General features: G+C 38.0%; 1 protein-coding gene and 1 long non-coding RNA gene across 5 annotated transcripts in view; one reads left to right on the forward strand and one right to left on the reverse strand.

Annotated features, from left to right (window-relative positions):
* The window catches only part of POC1B (POC1 centriolar protein B), an 85,086-nt gene that overhangs the window by 48,912 nt on the left and 9,859 nt on the right, over positions 1-26,315 (forward strand). For 2 of the 4 annotated variants that reach the window (XM_074375312.1, XM_045514835.2), the window contains one exon: positions 5,201-5,281. The exons of 1 other annotated variant lie outside the window; for it this stretch is intronic. In XM_074375312.1, coding sequence (XP_074231413.1) covers positions 5,201-5,281 — 81 coding nt within the window. Of the gene's footprint in view, positions 1-4,881; positions 4,905-5,200; positions 5,282-26,315 lie in introns of all 4 variants that reach the window. One more of the 4 variants, XR_012510747.1, reaches the window with a different exon arrangement.
* LOC105067004 (uncharacterized) overlaps positions 25,463-26,315 on the reverse strand; it is a 78,689-nt gene continuing 77,836 nt past the window's right edge. The window contains exon 12 of the long non-coding RNA XR_012510775.1: positions 25,463-26,031. This is a non-coding gene — a long non-coding RNA (uncharacterized LOC105067004). The remainder of the gene's footprint in view (positions 26,032-26,315) is intronic.

Consider the following 26,315-nt stretch of genomic DNA (forward strand, 5'->3'; position numbering starts at 1 on the left):
GTCAGCTACTACATTACATTTACTGTGTACTTGAATTAAGTATACTATATGACTTAAATTGGTCAGAATTCAGATTTTGTGATATAAAATGCAGAGAAGTGATAGGATTCTGCATACGAACAACCAACTATTCTTTTTTTTCTTGAAAATCTCTTATAATAAAGCATGAGTGTAAAGTTTTCTGGACAGAGACCATCTTTAATATTATGAATGAATAATTGTTAAATATCAAATTATTTTTAAAGACTTTAAATGAATGTCTAGTAATCCCTCCCAGAGCCAAAAGACTCTTAATTTTAAAATATCACTTAGAATAGAATAGTATGAATCAGAAGTTGTATTGTGTTCATTTAAGATGAGCAAATTTTACTTTGAAATACTAAATTGGATAGATTAGATTTTTTTCCAAAGCTTTAGGCAAGGTCAGTTTACATACATTACTTTGGAAATGTCTGGAAACTAGCAAAACTTTTTTTTTTTTTGAGGTCAGAGTTCCTGATTAAAAGAGTGAAAACATATTCCTAGATGAGGTGAAATCAGTGGCATCTAGGTGACCTAATTTCCCTGACTTCTCTTTTTGCAGTAACCACGAATGTTTCATTTCTGGGTTTGAAGTAACATAACATTCCTATGATTTGTATTTTCTGTGTTCTCTGTGAGGCTCAAATATTTGAATTGCATACTCTTCAATCTTTTGAGTGAGACTGTTTGGACTTTTGCAAAAACCACCCACTTGCCAGCCTTCAGGGTACCTCTTGTTTGAAGGTGAGGAATCCTGCGTAGTGTTAGACCTTGGATACTGGCTGACTGCATTTATAAACTACTACTTCCTGCATGGAGAGAGCGGGTGATAGGCAGATTGCTCTTGGAACAAGTGAGAGAAGAAGGCATGAAGCATAAAGTCTTTCCCTTCACCATGTCAGACAGACCTCTCTTCCGTCCCTTCTGTTCATCTGACAGCAGAGCCTGTGCGCCGTGCCTAGCCTGGGCACTCTGTCTTAGTTAAAACAAAAGGGCTACTTCTTTCTTTTTTGGGTGGGACAGAAGCCCATTTTTAAAATAAGCTATCTTAACCCTGCCTGTGTCGCACAATGTCACATCACTAATTCATGCTGACTTCGTCTTCTTCAGACTGTCACAAGCTGAGCTGCACGTCCCGCCCCTAGACAAGAGCAAACGTTGCTTCTTGAAGGAGGAACTAAAACTTAATGTGTGTGCCTGACACTTTTCTCCCGAGCAGTGCCCTGCTCTTTTGCTTATTTCGGTGGGAAGATGTAGAGCCGTGCTAAGGGATGCTAGTAGATCTTGGTAACAGAAGGGGGTCGAAGTAGCTATTCCAGAATAATTGCAGAAGATAGTAAGTAGGGGTCATGGTTAGTTATTTGAGAAGAATTTGTTAATGTTTTGATGGTTTCTAATTCTATAATGGCCAGGTGAGATTGCCTTAATCTACAAATTGCATAGGAAATGCTGTACAATATTGAGCAGGAAGGAAAACTTCCTTTAACTTAACTAAATATTTATATAAAAATATTTTGTGGCCGTGATTTATAGTTGAAAACTACAGGTGATCAGTTTAAATCTTGGAGCCTGAGATTGGGTCTTTATCTTAACCTTCTATTAAGGTTGAAACATTATAATTTATGATAAAAAAAAATGACCACTCTTCTACCAATTTTGTATTTTAGTTTTAGCCATGGTATATGTTGTTTTGGGCCTCAAAAAATGTTTTTCAGAGATTACCTAATAATAGCAATAGCAGTAATAATAATAATACCTAACACGTGCAACATTATTCTAATTACCTTACATAAATTAAGTTATCAAATCTTCCTAAAAACTATAGAGTAAGTACCATTTTTATCCCATGAGAAATTGAGGCACATGTAAGTTAAATCTTAAAGCTAGTAAGTGGCAACTTGAGAGTTTCAGCCTCGTCACTCTGGTTCTATTCTGTACATTTAACTATTTCGATGCAGTGCTTTAATAGAATCAAAATTTAACTTCAACCTGTTAACGGATAATAAGTATCTATGTGCTAGATACTGCACTGGAACAAGACAGGCAGATTTCTTGCCCTTCAGAATTTGTTAGTGGCAGAGTTTGTGCTCATGGACTTCTCAGTTTGTGGATGTACCAGAACCTCAAAGTGGAATGGTACCTGTGAGGTCATATATACTAACTCTCCCTCGTGCATGAATCCCTTATTCAGTGATGGAGAACTCAGCCTCTCATAAGGCAGCCTACTCCACTTCAAGGCAACTGCAGTTATTGAAGGGCTCTTTCCTTTAATGAAAATGGAAAGCTAAAAGGTACTGTTAATATTCACGGAGGTGAGCTTGCAAAGAACTTAACCGTGTCACTGCCTCGGCATTTTTTCTTCATGGAGAAGTCTATAAGCTTAGTGAGAATTTTCTGCTCCATTTAATGCATGTGGCAGCAGCTTGCAGCAAAATATAGAAAAATATTGTTGCATCAAGACTTGCCCAGCTTGTAGAATCTCAAGGATTTCTCCATGAGAGATGCTGACCATTTCCATGTGATTTAGATTTTTCTGAGTAGTTGCAGTTTCAGATGGCAAACCAGATTGTATTTTTCATTGGTAAACAATTCTAAATGATTATAAATCAATAAAAAATGTTAAAAAAAAATTCTGTATCTACACTAGGTGGCAGTAGATAAAAGAGAATAACATGTCTGCAAGCAGTCTTTTGGAACAGCTAGCCCTAGACTGAAAGGAAAGTGAGTCAGCCTCAACTCTGGCTGATCAGAAGGAGGCTGTGCCGTCTGCTCTGTGGAATGGCCAGAAAGAAATAAAGGCGTTGGCCTGTTGGCCGACTGAGCAGATAGCCCTCCATTCTCACCCTGCACAATTCTAACTCCTTCTTTACCGCAGCGTGGGTGTTGTTGGGCACGTACACCTCTTCCTCTAACACAATTGGCTGGATCTATGTAAAAGCTTCTTAATACTTCCAAAACTACAGCTGTATGCCTCAAACTTGATAAGTGCTTTTGAAATCATTCCACTCCTCTTCCCATAGGCTCAGCCCTTATCACCACAGTCCCTGCTGTCTTGTCCTCGCTATTAATCTCGATACAGGCTAATCTTTCTAAAGCACATTCTAGACTCCAGCTTTTCTGTGCCTTCCCAGATTCCTTCACTGCTCACAATTTGACCCTCGCCACCCTCTCACCCTGTGCAGAAGTATTCTGCCTCTATGCTCAGGATTGCATGGAACCTCATTGCTGTCCCTCTGTTTTTGTCTTCTAAACCTGTTTTAAAGGAGCCTTCTTAAGTTCTGTGTCTTCCCTGGGAAGGCTTTCTCACTAAGTGCTCAGTCAACAGTTTCTTCTTTGAGGTTCGCCAAGACACATTGTTGGTAACTGTTTATTTGATATCAAGTTCTGCTATCTTTGTGGCCCTTTGTTGATTTCTTTGTATTCATAATGTTTAGTAAATAATTAGTGATCACGTGGTTTCTTTTTTTCTTTTGGTCTTTCTGAATTCTGAAATGACTTCCCTCAGAAGTAGTCACCATTCTAGTTAATTATTCCTTTGCTTCTCTTTTTAATTTTACTATATACGTTAGAATCAGTAATTAGATGTTACTTCATTTTGGAAGGTTTTAAACTTTATATAAATGGAATCACACTGCATATGTGTTTTTCTATAGCCTACTTTTCACTTAACATTAAAATCCTGAGATTCGTATGTATGGATTCTGAATTCATACATTCATATGTTGTTTGCACATAGTCATATTTCATTCGTTTTCACTGAGGTATGGGATTCTGATGAATTTACTACAGTAGTAATTCCCATGATTTATGTATTCCACGCTGATAAACATTTGGGGGATTCTGATTGTTGTTTGTTTTTGCCATTACAATGTTGCTATAAACAATGTCAGCATCGAGCTTTCTAGATTTTCCAGTCTACTGGGTGTTAAGTGGTGCTTTGCTTTAATCTTCCCTTTTCTAATTATTACTAATGTTTCTGAAAATCTCTTTATATGCTAGTTAAATGTTAGGTTTTCTATAATTTTTTCTTAGGATTGCTGTTCTTTTCACATTGCTTTGTAGGTTTTTCTTACATATTTTCGATATTTGTCCTTTTTCATTTTTAGACATCATAGTATCTCCTCCTGTTCCATTATCTGATTGTTGACTTTATAGTATCTGTTGTTAAACAGAAATCGTTAATTTTGGAGTAATCAGACAGATCAAATTTTTTTATTTTGTCTTATGGTTTTACTTTTGCAACTTTTAAGATGCCCTTCTCCACCCCAGGTCACAGAGATATTTTTATACATTTACTTCTGTTAACTTTATAGTTTTCACGTAACATTTAGTTTTCTCATTTATCTGCTGTCTGTCTTTGTGTGTAATATTAGGCAGGGATCCATTTAATGACCCAGTTTTCTCAGGTACAAATCATCCTTCCTCTGTTGATCTGTGACACCATTTTTCTTTTGTATTTGTTTTTTATATAGACGGGGCTCTGCTTCTGAGCTCTTTATGGTATAGCTGTCTGTTTGTTTAAGCCTTCTTTAACGTCTTTACGTGAGTTTTATTATTTTTTCCCATAAAAGTCTTATGCATATTTGTTGTATTCTGATGTATTTTAAATTTTTATTGTATTATAAGTGATGAATTTTTAAAATTTGCTTTTTTTTTTTTTTTTACTGTGTGTGGAAGTGCAAACATGCGGTTGTTTTTGTATACTGGTTTGAGATCTTATTACTTTTAATGATATAGCAGTAGATCCTTTGGGGATTTCTTTATAGATAATTATATATGAATGACGATTTTATTTCTTCTGTTCTAATTCTTACATCTTAACACTTTTATTTCCTTTTCTTGTCTTAATGAACTGGCTAGGATATTTTTCTGCATCTTTTGAGGTGGGTCATTTTATTTTATTTTTAAAATCCCTTTATAGATGAATCCCATTGATTTTCTAATGTAGAAACATTTTTTTTCCCCTGGGAAAATTTCAGTTTGGTCCTGATGATCTTTTCTTATATATTGATTTGATAAGCTAATATCTTATTTAAAATTGTTGTATTCATGTCATTGAATGTACCAATATATTTTAGTTTTAGAATATATTAGGAAATACCTCTAAATTGTTACAAATAGCATGCAGTTTCTTATGGTATAAAAATCTAATATTAGCTTTTTTAATATATATACACAGATTAATCCAAAGCTTGATGTAATCGATTTGCAGACCTCCACTCCCCCTGTTGTGGACATCCTTTCTTTTGATTCTACCACAGTAAGTTTCCTTTGGCATTTAAATGGTATTTAATTGTTTGGCACAATTCATTTTCCTTAAAAATTGTGTGGGAGAGGAGATTAAAAAAAAGGCTAAGTAGCCTTACATCTTAACATAGAAAAAACTTTGTACCAGTCATACTTACAATGTGTCTAAATGGCCACAAGGGGGAGCAGCACCAGTTTTAGAAAAGTTTTAATTTGATGACTTTCAATCTAATCCACATTCACTGTCTCATCTCCTATTAGGGTGCCGCCCACGTGACACTCCACTTGCTGTCACAGAACAGATTCCTTCTTTGGTAATTGCCTTTCAGAGGTGCTAAACTTACTTCTGGTCTCATTAGAAGCTGTAATCGAAGTAGCCATTTCCCTTTGTTCATCTCTCTTGATGGATGATGCAGAAATTAAGAAGTACTTCTAACACATGCAATTTTGTTTTTAAAAAATTGCATACATACAGTTTATTTACTCAGTGTGTCCAAAGTCTTCAAAAATTGAGAGTTTTAGCCTTTCCACTTGAGACTGCTTAATCTTTGCAAGGCAGGTCACTTCTGCCGTCAGCTCTGCTAGTCAGGGCAAAAGCAGTCATGAAAACAAATGGGAGGAGTGGCATGGTCTTTGGCAACACTACTGTGATGATGTCAGTATAGTTAAATATTTGGGGTAAATTAACACGTGGCCAGAAAAAACAAACAAACACTTGACGTTACATTACAAACTCTCCACTAGATCTCAAGAATTATACCTATTGTAAAGGAATTCTGCAGAGGACTAGTCTATCTTCAGTCTGTCTTGTATCAGGAAGAAGTCTGCTTATTAAAGGGTCTTTTCAGTGTTAGTCCCATGGCACAGAAAACTCCTAGGTGACTCATGAGAAGTTCCAGAGGCAGGAAGTCAGCTGGAGGGTCAACCTAGGGACTGATTGTCGAAGAAGTCCAGGAATCATTGGTGACAACTGGAACTTCAAGTGGGTCTGTGGCCTTGTCTGTTACAACGTTCATGTTTGTAAAATAACCCTGTGAGCATTCCTGCATGAATAACTTACTTACAACATTAAAAATTAACTAGACACTGAGTTCTTGCCACAGTTCTTACCTTATAGTAGGTGCTCAACATATTTATGGTTCAGTGAATTACCCGAAAGGCATGCTGTTGGAATGTACAAATTGTGGTGAGTTGGATTTTTTCTGTCCTGGAGCTGCTTTCTTTTGAGGTAGTCTTCAGGCTTAATTGCATGTTTCTGGACTGGAGGATATCAGAGATCATCAGAAACCTTGGGTCCATGCTTTGAGACTCACTCTCCCTGCTGGAGCCCTTCCAAGTTTGCAAAGCCTCATGACCCGAGGAATCCAGGTGTTCTTGATAGTGTGCTATAGAGGTGGGCATACCTGTCACCTAGCACGTGATGGCAGGGTGTCTGTCCCTGGGTGGGGATGCAGATGTGCCAGAGTCAGTGTGTCTAAGTCACAGGGCCCTAACTCAGAAGTACAGTATGTGGGACTTTGAGAAGACAGAGCACTGACAAGTGTGCAGTTGTGCTACAGAAAAGGATAATAAGACTGAAAAATACAGTTGTTCTTCACATAAGGAATAATATTAGGCTGAATTATGTGAAATTGCCACTATGTAGGCAAAACGGTCTAATATCAATGATTTCCCATGGTTCAACCCAATATATAAGCATTAAAAGAAAGACTCCACTGTTGTTTGAAGTTGTGTGCTTGATGCTACATAAAAACAAAACAAACAAGAAAACACAGACAAAAGCTTGTTTGCTCTAAATTGGTTTGGGATTAGGCTGCTGAAGTCCCAGCTAGGTAGATTTGTTTAAAATCTGGAAGATAGCTGCTTACTTCCAGGCAAGCTAAAGACTCCTGATTTTGTTTATTTTACTAACACATTTTCTGAAGATATAGGTGCTCCTAAAGCATTTAGATTTTTATGAGGAATATCTTTAAAGTGCTTTCCTTTATATTTTCAAAGTATGTATCTTTCTTTTAGCTCATTGGGTTAGGAAACTAAAGTGAAGTCACTATAATTATTTGCCTTTCCATTAATCTAGTGGTAAGTAATTCTTAATCTGTAATCTCCTCTATATATTGGCTACTTTTCTTTTGCGTCTGCATGACAAATCAGACATAATTGTAAAGGAGATTTGTTTCTATTCTGGCATGAAGCACTATTGTGGTGTGAACTTTGCATGTGATTATAATTTAAAAACCTAGTGAAATATTGGAAGCCAAAAAAAGCAGTGTTTGAAGGTGGTTTGGGTTTTTGTTATTGTGGTTACTGTTTATTTGGGGGGATCGTTTGTTTAGTTTTTGTAGACTGGAAGAGTATTTCCTTAAAAATGCATTTTCATCAAGATGAGATATAAAAAGGTTACTCTTCAAACCTTATTTTGTGAAATTTCTTAGTAGGAGAAAAGCAGATTTATTCCGGTGTAAGAAATAGTTGGCTTCTACTCCTGTTTTGACTTGATTTAATATTATATTCAGGATGATTTATAGGTTAGAGTGTACTGCTGTCTTGTCTGTGCTCTGAGGCCTTCCTACTACAGAGGAGAAACGATGGCATACAAACAGTTGGTGTCTTCGAGGCTTGCACTTGTGTCTCTCCTGCCAGGCAGGAAATTTGATACAATATTTCAGGATCAAAATAAGCTGTTGCCAATCTGTATTTTTAAAGCTATGTTGTAAAAAAATGTTTCTGTAACGGGATAGATATACTGGCTGTCACATAGACATAGTTTTAAAATGTTGATCTCAAATTTCTGAGTCTTTATTCCAATTATGTTGTCACTTGTCATATCCTGATTTTTTAAATATTATTTAGTTCAAGATTCTCACTGAGTCTTTTACTATTTTCATTTATTTGTCATCAAAATTGTAAGAGGGCATTTAGCATTAGCATTGACATGTGACACGGCTACGTGGGGTGTTCCAGATCCTCCCGCATCGTCAGCCCTTCTCCCCTAGAAGGCAAGCAAGACTGGAATTTCTCTTCTGTATCTTACTATGAAGTATTAAAAAAAAATCCTGGCTAAACAAAATTTGTTTAAAATACTCAATGATTATTAAAATTGTTATTTTTAGGTAAATATATTCCTAAATTTTGATGTATTTTACTATTATTTATTCCACAAATGAACAAAATGAAGTTGACAATCTTGCTAGTATCCTTCTGATTGACTGTCAGAACACTGGGCTCTTCTCAGAGAACAGGAGGAGTACTCTCGTACTCATTTTGGCAACTGTGTAGGTGATGGGCATGCCTTTCTTTAGGATTGGGACAGTTTTCAGGTTAAATTAATTCTTCACAATAAACTGAGAATTTACAATTTCATTATAGGAAAAAAATCAAGGTTTATAGTCTTTTTTGCTCCATCAGTCAAAATATTTAAAGCCAAACTGGATGGAGGGGTTATCCGAGATACTGAAGACAGGATGTCATGCTGGCTGCCTGACCTCAAGAAACTTAAAACCTAGCTAGAGAGGAATTTCGTTAGTACAAGAAACAAGTGGCAGTTTCAGTGTACTTCAGATGCCAAGTGTAATGATTGTCAGTTCGTGACCTGACCAGAGATGGGTAAGGTTTTGATAGGGACATTCCAGCTGGTGGAAAGTATAGATGCCTCAGAAGTAACTGAAAATACAGTATGTACCTCAGTAATAAAAGTGCCCCCATCTAATCCTGAGTCTTTACAGCGCCTGACTCAGTGGATAGCAGCTGTGTGGTAGGATACTGGGAGCACACCCACTCACACACTTTTGGTTCTCAGTGTTTCTTGAGTAATGATGTGCCACTCACTGTTCCTGACTTTAGAAAATGTGGACAAAACAGAAATACCTGCCCCAGAGAAGCCTACATTCTATATTCTAGTGGCGGAGACAGGCAATTCACAGATTCAAAAAAAAAAAAGACTGTATAGTATAGTAAATGGAAAAAATGCAATGGCGTGGAAAGCACTGAAGTCAGATAGGAAGACGGGTGCATTTGGATAGTTTGGCCGGGACAAGAGTCCTGTGAAGGGCGACGGTTTAGTAAAGAACTGAAGGAATGAAGGGATCAAGTGAGATGAGTATCTGGGGAGGCACTCCAGGCCAGTGAGAGCGTGCCAAAGGCGAGACTGGGAGTGAGGAGGAGCCCCTGGAGGGTTTCCTTTGGGGGTGGGGGGGCGTGATCTGACTTACGTCTTAACAGGTTCACTCTGGCTGCTGTGTTGAGAATCAGCTGAGGGTGGTGGTGGAGGGGAGCAAAGAGACTAATTAGGACACTAATGGAACAATCAGACAGGAGGCAGGTGTCCCTTGATCCAGGGTGGTAGCGGAGGAGGTGGTGGTGAGTGATCTGATGCTGCATGTATTTGGAAGGCAGGGCCAAGAGGATTTCGTGACAGACTGGATGTCAGCTGTGGGATTCCCTGTCTCCTTTCCCCAGGGAACAGTAAGGTGCAGCCCTGAGTAATTTCAGGTTAGCCCAGATCATCTCTCATCATTTTGCCAGAAGGGCTGTTGAGAGAAAAAGACTTGTGGTTTCCTGTCTTCTTTTCTGGGATCAGGAAAGTGATCAGCTGAATCAGTGCAAGAGATACTGTGCTGTTTCTGTGACTTTGAGAAGCACAGTCGTAAAACATAGTCTTCCTTCCTAAGTGTCCTTTGGATTTGCATTTTTCAGCAAAGTTCACTAGTTTCCCTTTTGGAAAAATTGTTGCATCAACCTATTTTTAGGAAGAAAAAGTTATACCCTTTCATGGAGGTTGTCATATGGTATATGCTCTCTGAAAAAATGTTAATGTATTGACAAAATATATGGACATAAAAAGAGTAAAAGTGCAGATACAGAGAGGATATCTCCATGGATGTTGTGGCAACAGTGCATCCTGGTAACTAGACAACATTGCGTAACTAGTTCAGAGTTATTCCAGCTTCTAACTGCTTATGTAAGCAAAGATTTGGAAAGACTTACTTGAAAGAACACAGTGTATGCAAACTTAAATGTCTCAAGACTAAAATTTATAACTTTAAAAGTGTAAAGTGGTAATATACAATGTGTTGTCCCCAGATACCCCATTTACTTTTCCAGGAAAATGTATAAAAATCATGGTGCACAAACCTCCTGCTTCCACTGCTTTTCTGCATGCTAGCATTCCTGTATTTACATATAGACAACCTCTAAATTTGGAGGAAGGTGAAGTTCTAAGTTTTTAAACTTTGCAATGGTTTGTAAGGTAGCATTTGATTTAGAAGCTTAGTGCATATGATTTCTGAAACTAGGTATGTTCGTAAGTTTGTTGTTGCTTACTTAGATTTAGGAAAAAGACATTTTTATGGTATCTTTAGGCAATGGTTCAGTGGCCCGTGGTGTTTATCTTCTGCCCACCCCCACCTTGAGTGTTTGAAAGAAGATGAACGTAGGCATGTGTAAAGTCTGCCTCTGGACTCACTAGTTGCTGGTGCTTTTCACAGTCTATCCTCATTTTATTAAATGATGTTTAGTTTTCATTTCAAATGATAGTGAATATGTCGGGTGGGATACAGTGAAACAGTATTTTTTTTTATCCATTGACTCAAAAAGTTAGTGTGTATACATACATATATTCATTTTCATATTCTTTTTCATTAAAGGTTATTACAAGAAATTGAATATATGTATGCATATGCATGACTGGGACATTGTGCTGTACACCAGGAAATGACACATTGTAACAATTAAAAAAATAAAATAGAATAAAATTAAGGTCACACATTCTTAAAAAAAAGTTAACATAATTCTAAGATGCTTAGTAAAAAGAGGAATGCTTATCGGGCTTGAGAAGCAATTTTAAAGCATCACCCTTAAAACGGAAAGAAATGAAGTAATTAAAGTGTCAAAGCTTTTAAAAAGAAGACATACAGGATAATTAACAGAAGTAAATAAGAAAAAATACACTTCCACAAATCTCTTTCCATTTAGAATAAAAATAACATTTATATTTTTTTCAGATGCAAGTTAGAGAAAACATCAGAGAAGAAGAGATTATTTCCAAATTAGTTGCATCCTTGCTTTTGAAGTACATCATGACCCATATGTTATAAAAACTACCAACAGTTGTGACTGTGATAGCTGACCTTTAAAAAAACGTGTTTTGGGATTGTAAGAAAAAAGCCAACCAACTAAAACTTTTTAGTCTGTTAAAAGAACGTGGCTGGGGTTTTTTTTTTTTTAAGCTGATTAACTAAGACAGTACCACTGTAAAAAGAGATTAATAGTGTGGATCAGAGGCTTTCTTTTTTCCTCCAAATAAAATTTACTTTTTGATTTAAAAAAAATAATAATCATAAGTCCCCAGTGTTTGATTTAACTTTCCTGAAGAATTTGCTAATTTGAGCTTCTTTCCCTTTAAGTTTCAAGGTCACAGGGAAAGAAAGCTTATCATCAATAAGTGTTTCCTCTTAGCGAAAAGTTTATACTGATTACATTTTTAAGCATGATCTCACTTAAACGATACTTTATGCAGTGAAACTGGTCTTTATAACCTGTTGATAAAAGTGATTTAGGACTTAACTTTTCTTCATGAAATGTAAAAAAGAAGAGGGTGGTGTGGAATTCTACAAAAGGATTTTATAAAACATGCTGTTTGGGAGCCCAACAGAGTAAATAAGTTTTTGAATTTCCTTTAGAAAATTAGCACATTTTTGGGAACTGGAGGTTTTGAAGTTCCAGGTATTATTTCTGCCTTCCAACTTCCTGAGCTACTGTATTTCTAAACCGCCACAGTCATCTGGACAGTCCCGGGCCTGGGAATCTCAGCCGCATCCCCGGTTCCCACAGCTGAGACTGAGGCATGCCGAAAATGCCCGACAGCCCTCAGCCCACACGTCCAGGAACAACTGGTTCCTTCCTCTTCCTGTGGAAGAGCAACATCCTCTGAGATGAGAGACATGCACCCTGAGGAATGCAAGAACAGCAGTGCGCTTTTCACACAGGAAATGACTCCGGGAGCGCTGGGAAAGGCTGGTCTCCTGGACCGGCAGCCCGAGCTGAGCTTCCTGCTGGCCTGGAGGAGGGTCTGCCGCGGAGCCAGATGCCATCCGTGGGCCTGTCCCAGTTCCGTGGAAGGTAGTGAGCCGCGCTTTCAGCTGCTGAGTACATCTGCAGCCATCTGGTTTTGAGTGATTTGGTGCCGCTTATGCAGCAGAGCCGGTTGGCTTTTCTGCTGCTTTATTTAGCCACCTGACAGCTACTTACTTGGTGGAAGTAGTCAGTAAGTCTGCCAAAGTGAATTTTTCAGTCAGTTCTTTGTGCTACAGGAATAAGTCAGATAATGTAAACTATATTAGGGCTTCAGAGAGGTTAAAATCCTCATAATCTGAGTGAACTGGTATGGATGCCCAGTGCTGGTCTCACCTAGTTCGTTCTGTCTTTCAGTTTCCTCGCGTTTACTTTCTGAGATAGCCAGGCATCAGTAGAAGACATCGTACAATGTGCACAATCATACATCCTCAAGCATACATGAAACTCTGTTGCTTTAAACCAACCCACCCACCAACCCCTGTCATTTAAAAATGAAGATTGACTTGAAATGACTTTTACAACTGAAGAATGTTCTGGTATAATTTGACCTATTTTCCCCCCTAATTCCTACAGTATTTTCTTTTTCCTTTGCTTGAGATAATGATGGCCGCTACAAAGGCCAGTTTTTATATCATGCTTTCTTTCTAAATTGCTTTCCAAATCACTGCAGAATTTTGGTGGGTTTCAGCATTTATGGTGGCAAAATTCTTTTACTTTTCATGTATTTGTTTGGATTATTTTACTGAAGCACATAAAGAGTTACTTGTTATTTGTTTTAAGTTGAGGAGAGATGGAGAAGGAATGCCAGGCATTTCCTCTTCCTTTTCAGAATGTCTTTTTAATGAACATTCCTCTTCCCTTCTCTGAACAAACCATCTCAACTCAGCAGGGGGCCTCTGAGTGTCTAGTTTCCAACAAACCAACCTCTGTCCTCTGTTCCCCCAGCCCCAGAGAGGTAGTTGCTTCATGCCTTTACTATGTCTTCTCACCTCTGTGCTGCCTTTTAGCCTTTGCAAACTTCCAAACCTGTTTAACTAGTTCCCTAGATTAAGTTCTCTCTGCCAAAATAACTGTCGTGGTTTCTGTTTTTCTGCTGGATCCTGAATGATCATCCTAAAGGTCCTAAAACATCCTAAAAAATAATAAGATGTACGGAGAGAGACTTCTATTCAGGAATGTTTATTTCAACATTATTTATAACATCAACAACAAAAAACTGACACAAGTCAAATGTCCTTTAAGAGAGTATTAGCTAAATAAAAATATAGTATATTGAGATGGGATATTACATAGCCATACCATGTTTAACAACTAAATGCAATGTGTGTGATTCTGGATTTGATTCTGGGTCAGTGGATAAACTGCTGTATAGAACATTTTTAAGACAGTTGATAAAAATTGAATATGGACTTTACCTTCTTGGTAGGGCTCTGCAGTTACTTTTCTTTTACTGTTTCCCCAAGGTCCCTGACCTCACCCTAACACTAACTTTCATTTTTTTGTTGTTGTTCTTTGTTGTTGCTTTTTAAAGAAAGAGTGTTTGTGGGAAGAATTGTGTGTGCATAAGGTTTCTTTGCTATTGTTATTGCTGTTCATTCTGGTGTGTGCAGATATTATTTCCTTTGTGGAATAGTGTCAGTTTCCATCAGATTTGGTTACAGTGTGATTTCTATAGAGTGAATTCTATTTTCCATTGACTTTTATTTTTAAATAGAGCTATGTTTTCTTGGTAAATATTCTGTTTATTGGGCAGGAAATCATGGGCAAGGCTCAAGAGCATGCCCAAGCCCATAATATTTTGGAGTTTTTTCTAGAGATTTGAGGCACTTTTTTTTTTTTTTTCAACTGTGAGCCTGTTTGTAGAACCCAAGCTGTCTCCTCCAACCCTCCTTTTTTCTCTTGCTGTTAGTATTGCTCAGATCATGACTACCCACAGTGACAAGGGACCTAGTCCCTCCAAGTTCAGGGCTCCTTGGGCTCAGTCCCCATCTTTTCTTTGGGAGTGATTATGTAATAGGGTTGTGTTACAGTGTGACACCTTGTCCCCCATAGGTGGACCTTTCAAAAACATCTTGTAATTCACTTGGAAAGTTTTTCTCTTTGAAGCTACAGGTTCAGTAAAATGAATCTGTGCCCTATTTTGTATATTCTCTAATGTTGATATTATGTAAAATAAATTCATTTTAAGTGACATCTAGCATCAGGCAAAGTATAAGAGTAAATGTTATTCTGTATTCATAAATCTGCATTTTAGGGATAATAAAAAATAATTTAATAAAATTTCAGGATAATAAATGATTAATTACTTCTTCTAAACAGAACTAGAAATGCATTAAGATACAGGGAAGACATTTGTGTGCTTTGGAAAGTCAGTTGAAATTTTGAAGAATTTGACTAAGAAATGCACTTACCCAGATTTCTTCTTTTAGAAAATTCTGTGTACTTTCTCTAAAGTTCAGTCGATTGTAAAATTACCGATAAAATTCAAACTGTTAACACTGTTTAAAAATTTATGTTGTTTCTTTTTCAAGAAATTGTTTATATACATTAAGTGTTCTGTGAATTATAAATGCCATAAAACTATGGCTGTTTTACATTTTGGGCACTAATCTATCAGATAGTCAAACCCTCTTCCTCCCAGCTCAGGGAAAAACAATCTCTGATATACAATTAAATGACATGAAAAATTTTAAGCAAATGGCATTATTTTTTCTAAAATCACTATTTTTAAAATCAAGTATACTGATGGGTTTATCAAACAAATGAGAAAACATTTTTCTATTTAAAAATAATCTCCTTTTAAATGTATATGAAACTTTATTTAGAGAGCAGTAGTTCTCCCTAAGATACGTGATTAATATTTTAACCAAGCATTAAAATTTCTTATTTTATGTTATTTCTGTTACTCTGTGCTATGACTGTTTTTATGTATTTACTAGTCGAGAAAAATGACATTCTTGGGGTTTATCACAAACGGTGTTTTATTTGTTTAGTTTTAGTTTTTGCTTTGGCACTTTTTCCAGGCAGTTCTCTTGGCAACAGTGGCATTGCTTCTGCCTGTCATGAGTTTTATGCAATTAAGCTCTTCCATTATATTCCCCATTACAATTTATTTCATGCAAATATTCTAGCTGCTGTATCCAGCTAGTTAACATAATTTTAACTACAGCATTTTTTGTCAATTATTTTTTAACTGTAAGAAAAAAATGAATTTTATGAGAATCTAAGCAGTGAATTCTGAATGGAAAGAAATCAGAATGTACTAAAAGTTTTTGTCTTTTCCTCCTGCCTCTACCCTTCCTGGTAGCAGTCCTCTCACCAGGGTGGAAGAGACTTGGATCTAAGCACACTAAGTAGGATTTAGTTTTTTTTTCCTCTGCTCTTTATACACCTGGCACAAGAAAATCTGGAGTGCTAGTAGACTGTATATGGAGACTAGCCAACCAGCTTGTTAGAGTAGAAAAACCAGTGTTAATTCCTCTCCTGCCATAGCTCTGCAGACCCCACATGAATGCATCTTGACAGCAATAGAAAAATCTCTGAGTAATAACCACAGATAAGCTGGATTTCTGCAGGAGCTGAGCTCAGGGCAGCGAACCTTGTGGTTCTGAGCATCGTGAAGGGAAGTGACTTGGCCTAAGTCAGAGGCTGGCTCAACAGACATTGTTCATTCATTTCTCAAAAATGAACATGTCAGGCTAGATAGGAGCAGGGGGTTGGCAGGGAGGAGGATGAATGTGGGTTATAGTGATAGCTGAAGCCATCATGGAGAGTTCCACAGTGCACTGCAAGTATAAATTGTGGACTTGTGACTAAATCAGGAGTGCAGGTGAGGTGGAATCAGAGAAAGTTTCCCTGAAAAAAGATGTTTGAGCTGAGATGGAAAACCTTGCTATTCAAAATGTGATCCGTGCATGGTTTGCTTGGGCATCATCTGGGAGCTTATTAGAAATGCAGAATCGTGGGTCCCACCCCAGACCTAAGGAATCAGACTGAATTTTAATAAGATTCCCAGGTGATTTATGTGTACATTAAGGTTTGAGAATGGCTGGTCTAAAGCTTCAGTAGGAGTTGGGGTGAGGAGATTAGGAGTACTGGAGTGTTCTAGGCAGAGGGAACTGTGTACGGGAAGACTGGGTAAGGCTTGGTATGCTCTAGGAACTGAGAAGAGGGCTGGAGCCCAGGGACAGGTAGGGGACTGTGGTAGCATGGCAGCCAAGAGAGGAGGGTGGCAAGAGGATGGGAGGGTCACCACTGTTGAAAGCCAGAAGGATTTTTAAAATGATGAATTTAGCAGAGATTTTTGGTTACCTTTTGGGGAGCTTTTTCGATGGAGTAGTACACGTGCAAGCCAGTACGAAATGGGTGAACAGTGAGTGGAGGGGGCGGAGTGAGCAAGGAGACAGCAAGAACAGATTATTCTTTCCTTTATTCAAGACATTCACTGAGCATCTATTAATACCAAGCAGTGAGAATGTACAGATGAAAGGCTAAGTCCAATAATAGTGATATATGCCTGAGCTGCTATGGGAGCACATCAGTAGAGTGGTTAAATAAAGGAGTGTGTGTGTGTGTGTGTGTGTGTGCATGCATGTATGTGCGTGTGCATGTACGCGCATGTGTGAGTGCTGGAAAATTTGGGTGAGGGACAGAAACATTAATAAGAGATAACTTCCCAGAAGGGTTTGAACTTGAGCTGATTCTTTAAGAACTTGCTGCCAATATGGAGAACAAGGACTGAGTTCAGTGTGTGCATAAGCAGTAGGGCTGGAGAGGTGCTGGTGAATTCAGGGAGCTGTGGACATTTCTGGTTGGCTGCAGCACTGGGTGGGGTTGAGGAATAGCAAGAGAAGAGGCAGGAGAGAAAAGGTGAGGCTGGATCATGAATGACCTTGAATGCCGTTTGAAGGTGTTTGGCTTCCCCCTAAGAATTTTAGGAGGACCAGTGAAGGATTTTAAGCAGGAGAGTGACAAGGGCAAATTTGGTTTCAGACCCAGATTACTCTGGAGATGTGAGAAGCAGGGGTTAGAGGGAGGTGAGACTGGAGGCATGAAAATTAGCAGGCAAGTGCAGTAGTAATCCAGACAGGGAGTGAGGACTGCTTGATCTCAGCAAGAAGAGACTGAGCGATGGATCTTGAAGAGAAAAAGTCAAAAGTTCTGTTTACCGATTAGACATAGGAGGAGAGGGAAGAGTCTAGAATACCTCCCAAATTTGGAGCTCCTGGGTAGTTAGTGGCATTGTTTACCAAGGTGAGACAGAGACGGGGCTTGGGTATGGAGTATCCTGTTCAGAAATACAGATCTGAGAATCTGTACTTGAATGATCAAGCCATGCGGTCCCATAGGATGATCCCTAAACTGCAGCTTCATAGTGGATACAGTAACGATTGTGATAAATAGGTGATCATTAATCTCATCTCATTCATCCAGGGGATCATTAGAAGACTGTTTGAATAATGATGGTTATTTGGTAAATATTGTGACTGAAATATAAAGCAGGTAAAACTGGTTGCTTTATAACGTCTGTGAGTAGCAGGTGTGCTTTAGTGGTGTCGCGTGGCTTCCGCCCCGAGAACTTCCTGCTCACGCCTCTGTGTATGTGTTTAGTGTTGATAAGTTTTCATGATTCTTAACCACTCTTTTTATGAAGTTGTAGAATCTAGTTCATATTCTCATTGACTCATGATGTCTGTGAAAAGTACTTTTGAACTTTATAGTAGTGTTTGAATATTATTTCTCCTAGACCTTTCCCCCCCATGGTAATTGGTTTAAAAAAGGAAAGAAAGAAAAACAATCTTTCTTTATAAACACAGTCATTGTTTTTAATCCTTTGGTTTCTGAGTTACTTCCACCAGCAAAATAAGAAAGGAGGAAAACACCCACACCTTTCTATACACAAAAACGTAAGAAAAAAATACATAGTAGGGCTATCAAACAGTAATACTGTTACCATAGCATCCTGTTTTCAGTTATTTATAATGAAATATTTGTTACTGATTTTCTACTTGTAAGCTCTTTGTCCTGAAGATTTTATGCCATAGATTTTCAACTATGTCCAGTTACATAATCTTTATCAAAAGATTAAATATTTTAGATGCAATTAATAGATTTAACTGCTTGATGTTAGATTGGCTTCCTGTATTATTAGGAAATCACTTTTCACCCATTGAAATGATGGGACCAGAAATTTTAAGTAGATATTGGATCTTTATCTACTGTTTTTAAAAATTATTATATACATTTCTCAGGTAGCTGCCTGAAAATGCAAACCTTTTTTAAAACCTATATCTGAAAATGCCTTAATATTTTGTTTAGGATTTGCAGAACACTGGTTTCCATTTTAAATACATATTCAGCATGTACTTGTTCATTTACTACTCAGCTAACATTTTTCAGTATGGCTCGTTCATGTATTTATTGAACTGTCATCTGCCTATAAATAGCTTATTAATTAATTTGAGAAACCAGACACATAGGAAAATATTTTTTAAATTTGAATATAATGGATAAATATTTTTAATTCAACAAGTTATATTAATGCCTTTTGTGTATCTTACATAGGAGGTACTCACCATATTGTCAACTATCTGAGAAAGTGAGATGTGTATTTCACCTTCTAGAAGGGTGCAGTTTAGATTTCAGTGGAGTAGGGAAGGACCTGATATGGTAATATTGGTAATGATAGGTAACTGAATACAAACTGTAGATTAAATTCCTTACCTGTATTCTTACGATTGTATAATGTAACCCAGTATAATTTTCTTCATTTTACAGTTGAAGAAACTAAAGCTTAGGGAAACCAAGTAATTTGTCCAAGGTCACACAGTCACCCATGGAAGTAACAAGTTTAAACCCAAGTCTGTGTGACTTGATGTTCTATCCCTGTACCGCCATATTATATCATAGCATGGATAATTATACAATACCACAGATATCAGAAATGCAAGGAAAACTGAGTATTGCTTTTAAAAAGCAAAATTGAATTTTTATAAAGATTTAGGGCAAAGGCAAATTGCATCTATTTGGGGAAGATGAGGAATGATTTCATTACTTTTGCAAGTGCAAATTAAAGTCAACTAATATAAAATGCATTATGTACACTGAGATCACACAGGAAGCTTTCACTCCCTGCTTTTTGAATGATACAATGCACAATAAATAGACAGAAGGGTGGTTCTCAACACCCAGCTGTGAATATACATTACTGTTATAATCACAGTTGTCATTAATGGTACTAAAATGTTCACATTATGCTAGATGGTGAATAGAACAATAAATAAATATAATATTTGCCCTCTAAAAATGTTCTGTAAAGCTTGCCAATTTTCTGAATGTAGCTTTGTTAAATGATTGCATGGATTCTTGCGTTAAAATTGCCTCTTCATAGTATTAAAACACAGAAAGGAAGCTAGTCTTATTCAAGTGAGCAAAGCATGAGTTCCTTTGTACAATTTAAAAAAATTATCTCATGACTTTTAACACACAGCTCATTTCTTTGAACTTGGCACTTGAAGAGTTCTGAGGAACAGAAAATAGGCCTGTGAAAAAGGTCAAGGAATGGCATTATTTACCTCAGAGAGTAAGCAAGCCCAGGAAATAATTTTTCAGAAATTTATTCTAAATAATCCTTCTGATTCTGTGATGATTTTTGTTTCATAAAAATAATGAGAATAGTTATTTAGGACACAATGTGACTTGTTGGTTTGGTTGGCTTTCTGTGTACATTATTATGATACGAAAGTGGTAGTGCTATATTATTCTTTATGTCTTTTCATTGAATTTTTTAAAGTATAGTTGGAACTTAAAAAGTCAGTTGTTCTTAGATAAAAAGAGAAGTGTTACAGACTCACTGTCAGCGCGTTGCTGTGGGGTTGCACGTCTCACTCACGCACACCTGCAGCGGCTTCCCGCGAGTGCTGGTGTGTGCACAGAGGGGCAGCTTTCACAAAGGTGAACAGTGGCTCTTTTGAGATATCATATGGGTGAAACTAAACCAAATATGACTTTCCAAGTCAAACTTCCACTTTTTCCCAAGATGTAATCCTTACTTGAATATGAAATATCTTTTTAAAAAGTACACCATTGTACACTATAAGCTATTACCAGCCTCAGAATATAGATTCATACACACACATGACCTTTTTTGAACAGGGTGAAGTATCATTATAAATAATGGTTTATTTCTAATCTAGTCATTTCAGCATTCTGCATAAATTATTCTTTTTGAATTCTGTATGTAAGAAATAATAATGAATCCCTTAATCTGTAGACCTTTGGGTTATAGCAGCAGAATTCACAGAAGACATAATGGCTACTTGTTCTCTCAGGAAATTTACAGAAAGTTTTACTGGTGTTATATTTGTCTAGAAGACTGGAAATAGCATTTTTATATTAACTTGGAAGAGAGCGCACTAATTCTAGTTCAGTGCCTACCTGCTCTCTTCCTCTACCTCCCGCAGATAATTCTGGTCAGTATTTTATCATTAATTAAGATTTATCTGGTGCAGTGCAGATTGTAGACTCAGCACAGGGCAGTAGAAGACAAATCTTCCTGTAAGGGACTCATAGTTTATGGTTGCCTAATCATGTAAGAAGTAGAACATAGAAGGAATTTTTTGTACAGATTTTCTTTGTCCTACCCATTCATGGCTTCAAAATTAATAAGCTTCCCTGGAGATGAGAATAAAGATTAAAGACAAAGACAGACAGATTTGTGGCCTCAGCTGTCTTTTTCAAGGGCACTGAATTAATCATTCAGATATTCTGGTTGATAGCTGCACGAGGGTGGGGTGAGGGGTGTTTTTCAAGTCTTCTGACAAAAATAAAAATTCCGATTTGGTTTGAAGAAGAAAAATCAAAGCCCTCAGTAAAACCTTATCCCCAAGGCCTCTTTTTCTCTTTGAAAAAGATGTATGATTTTTCCCAAGGGATAAACAGAAGGCTTTCTCAGCTCAGCGAATTTAGTTTGGGAGACACAAATTTCACATGACACTCTCTGATTTTACCCTAGAAGTATTTTTAAATCAGTCATATTTGACCAGGTGTGTATGTCCCTATAAGGATACACAATACACTGTGCAGATATGTAAGATGGAGGAGAGGTGGTCAGTTTTCTCCTTCAGGACCTATGGCCTTGTCTTCCTAAGAATTTGAGAAATGGAGAGAATTCTGTGTTGTGGTCCTGTGACAGCCCAACATGGGTAACTCTGTAGCCCTCTTTTCTGTTGTTCTGATTAATCTGTCCACTCCTTGGTTAAAGCTGGCTTTTGATCTCCAGGAAGGAACCAAAGACAGAGCAACACTCTGAGTCACTTCTGAAAGACGGCCATCCTCTCTCGGTCAGGACTCTCAGATGAACTCACGGACTGTCTGAATCCTTTGTGCTGATGGTGGACTTAGTGTAAAGCCTCCCACTCACTGACCACCACTTCCTCCAGTCTTCCAAGTCTGATAATTCAGCAACCCCAGGAGGGCCTCCCTCCCATCCACAGAGCTTCTGCCTTTCCACTGCCCACCTTCTGTGTCTGTGTGTCTGCTTGCCCTGTAGTCTACCCTCATAGTCACGCCCTTGCCCCTTTCTCTCTGTTGTACTCACCCCAAAAAACTTTAGCCTGGTTAAATCTATTTCTCTGCCTACTCTCCATCTGCACGCAAGCAACTGGATTTGACTAGACAGCCATGCTGACTGCTCTCCCCTTAAATTTATTTATACAAAGCTCCAGGGGCACTCAGTACTGCCTAGCAGTCATTTGCCAAGTAGTTATCCTCTCGCTGCCCTGTGGTATCAGTGTCCTCTTTCTGCTTGGTCTTCTCCATCAGCACACATTTGAAGTGTATTTCCCATCTTTAGGAAGGAAAGCTTCATCTGACCCCTCATCCCTTTCCAGCTCCTGTCTCACTGCTCTGCTCCCCTTTATAGCAAAACTCCTCAAAAGAATGGCATATGTTTAGTCTTCATTTCTTCACTTTCTACTCTTCTGAATCCACTCCAGTTAAGCTTCCGTCCCCACCACTCCAGTCTTGTTAAAGTCCCAATGGCTCATCCAAATCAGCCTTTCGCAGGACTTGGTCTAGTGATCACTCCCTTCTCTTTGAAACTCTGTTCTTACTGGGCTTCTGGTCCAGTACCACCCCTGCCTCATGGGCCACAAGTCACCTTTCCTGCTCCCTTCCTGCCTTCTGAAAGTCTTTGCAGTTGTTCTCTTGTTTGGCTCCTCCTTCAGTGATCGTAGACCCATGGTTGTAAACACCATGGCCGAGCACCCCAACTCCAAGGCAACAGAAGCTTCTGCACTTGGTCCCCTTCCAGACCTTTCCTTATGTACCTCTTCAGCTGGCTGTTCATTTGTATCCTATATAAAAACTGATAAACATATCTGATCTGATAACTCCCAAACTTATACCTCTAGCCCCAGCCTATCTACGGAAATCTAGAATCATGTATTTCCAGTTGTATCCATGACTTTCCCCCTTGGAAGTCTAATCGGCATCTCAAACCGTAAGATGCCCAAAACTTACTCTCTACTGCTCCTCCATTAAAAAAATACATCATCGGTGGAGCCAAACTGTAATGTAATACTTTACCCAGAATAACTTTTCTTCATAACCCTTGTTACTACCTGACATCACACGTCTATACATTTTCCTACTTCATTCACTGGAGTATAACCCCATGTCAACAGGGTCTCTTTTGTTTATTCATTTCTTGTAGTAGGCAGAATGATGGTCCATAAAGATGTCTGTGTCCTCATCCCCAGAATCTGTGAATGCATTTCTTACAAGGCAAAAGGGGCTATGCAAATCTGATTAAGTTAAGGATCTTGAAATGGGAAGATTATCCTAGATTATGGTCCAGTGCAGTCACAATGGTCCTTACAGGGGAAGGAGGGAGGTATAGGAATTAGACAAGAAGGTATGTCAACGGAAGTAGAGATTGGAGTGATGTGACCTTGAGCCATAGAATGCAGGCATCCTTGAGGAGCTGGAAAAGTCAAGGAACAGATTCTCCTGTAGAGCTCCAGAAGGAACACAGCTCTGCTGACACCTTGATTTTGGCTCTGTAAAACCTATTTGGACCTTCAGAACTTTAAGGTAATAATTGGTGGTGTTTTAAGCCACTAAACCTGTGATAATTTGTTACAGCAGTGGTGGGAAACTAATACACTCCTATATCTCTGGCACTTAGAATTTTCCTGGCACATACGTGTAAATATAACAATTTGTTTGAATAAATGATATGTCTTCATTATTTTTATTTATTTTATTATATATATTTTTTATTGAAGTCTAGTCAGTTTATACAATGTGGCAATTTCTGGTATATAGCTATAGCATAATGCTTCAGTCATACATGAACATATATATATTTATTTTCATATTCTTTTCACCATAAGTTACTACAAGATTATGAATATAGTTCCCTATGCTATATAGTATGAACTTGTTGTTTATCTATTTTATACATATTAGTATCTGCATATCTCAAACTCCCAATTTATCCCTTCCCATCCCCTTTACCCCAGTAACCATAAGTTTATTTTCTATGTGAGTCTGTTTCTGTTTTGTAAATAAGTTAATTTGCCTTTTTTTTTTAGATTCCACATACAAGTGATATATGGTATTTTTCTTTCTCTTTCTGGCTTACTTCACTTAGAATGACAATCTCCAGGTCCATCCATGTTGCTGCAGATGGCATTATTTTATTCTTTTTTTATAGCTGAGTAGTATTCCATTGTACAAATATACCACAGCTTCTTTATCCAGTCATCTGTCAATGGGCATTTAGGTTGTTTCCATGTCTTAGCTATTGTAAATAGTGCCACTATGAACATTCGGGTGCCGGTGTCTTTTTGAATTAGGGTTCCTTCTGGATACATGCCTAGGAGTGAGATTGCTAGGTCATATGGTAAGTCTGTTTTTAGTCTTTAGCGGAACCTCCATACTGTTTGCCACAGTGGCTGCACCAAACTGCCTTCCCACCAGCAGTGTAGGAGGTTCCCTTTTCTCCATAGCCTCTCTAGCATTTATCCTTTGTGGACTTTAGAATGATGGTCATTCTGACTGGTGTGAGGTGATACCTCGTAATTTTGATTTGCATTTCTCTGCTAATTAGCAATGTTGAGCATTTTTTCATGTGCTTATTGGCCATTTGTATGTCTTCACTGGAGAGTTGCTTGTTACGTCTTCTGCCCATTTTTGGATCGGGTTGTGTCTTCATTATTTTACATCTCATATAAAGATTATTAAGGTTTCTAATCCCTACTCTAAATGTTATCATTGAAAATTATCTATTATTTCTTTGAAAAGTAGTATTTGCTCTTATTTTTGTCCAGGCAAAAGATATCCTTTGTTATCCTAGCCTATTTCAGGCAGGCATTTTATAAGTGTGTATGTGCGCACGTGCGTGTGTGTAGTGATTTAAAAAAATCTCAGAATGTCAGGAATGGAAAGGATTTTTAAAGGGCATTCGGTTTGAATTTCCTGATGTTTGTATATTTCTCACAATATCCCTTAACAAGTGATCATTCCAAGTCTATTTTAGAACCTTCAATGATGGGAAACTTACTTGAGCTGGAAGGGTCAGACCACTTTTGGATAGGCTTTTCTGACTTTTGTCTGTTTTGTTCTCTACTTACAGAAATAAACCAAAACTAGAAATGTTAATTATAAACCAAAATTGACTTATTTTAACCCTTTATTAAGGATATATCTGAAGTTCAGGTTGCTGTTTATCTTTACATGTAAAAATGCCTACTTTTGCATACACACTTGTCAGAAAATCCTTATGCTGTTTCATCAGAAACCATCAAATATACTTTGGGATAAAAATCAAGAAGTGATTTGCAGTTAAGTCATAAATGCTTGCGTTACTTCCTCATTGTGCCTCTGAGAAGGCATATAAAACTGATTTTTTTCAGTATGATTCAGTAGAGAACTGTATTGGCTTAACTTTGGACTTTACGTCTCTCCAAATACTGTCAAATTATTACTAATTACATTTTTGTGAATGGCTCAGCTGATTCAGGACAGTCTGCTAAATTTGGCTCGACAGATGTTGAGCCCTGTCTGTGTCTCATGCACTATGCTGGGCACCTGAGAAAGAAAGATGGCAAAGGTGTGCCTCCTCCCCTCAAGAGAGTAGCCCTGATAATCTAGTGGGGAATACAGACATGGAGACACAAGTTTAATGAGAAGTGCTAGATGCTCTACTATGAGGGTGAAGTGGCGCCAGTGATTCGTTCTGACTTGCCAGCCCAGACAGTGGGTGAGTAGGAAGGGGAGGAGGAGGAGGAGAGGAGAGGAGAGGAAAAGAGAATAAATGTAATGCAGGAACTTCTGTATGTAACTGGGCACCACAGTATCTTGAATGGTCCATCATTAATTATATAAGCAGTAATAGTTTAAACGTGTGGCCCTTAATCACGTTGTGGAATGGTTAACTTCCAATAAAAATTTGCTTTCAAATGCCACAATTTTTACTCTTTGTTGATGCGTTAAGAGAATTAATTCTCTAGTGTAAGTGACAAAGGGATATTTATGCATTAAAATTAACCATGTCCTTTAAACCTGTTAAGAGCCGTTCGTCCCTGTAATGTGACAGGCTTCTCAGGGCTGGCGGAGTAGCTGGCAGCAGTTAGCTCTAGCTTTTCCTCTGTTGCATGTGCTCAGGTGGAAGTGGAGCCTTGTCACCTGCAGAAACAAGGATTGCTCAGTTACTCAGGTTTATCCTGTGCACTCGGTGAGGCTGCGCTTCCCATCTTTGAGACGGCACCCCTGGGCTTCTCCAGGGAGGACTTAAGGGTGGTGACTGCCCTGCCCTCCATTTGGAGGAAGCTGTTCCCTGGGAACCTGTAAGCTCCATGGAGGCAGGTGCCACTTCTGACTTGTTCTTTGCTGTAGCTTTAATGCCTCCCGTGGAAGGCCTTCATTTGTGGAATGAACCAGTGAATGCTATTGTTATGCCCCTGTTCTTC

The sequence above is a fragment of the Camelus bactrianus genome, chromosome 12 (assembly GCF_048773025.1).
Source record: "Camelus bactrianus isolate YW-2024 breed Bactrian camel chromosome 12, ASM4877302v1, whole genome shotgun sequence".
NCBI classification, from domain to species: Eukaryota; Metazoa; Chordata; class Mammalia; order Artiodactyla; family Camelidae; genus Camelus; species Camelus bactrianus.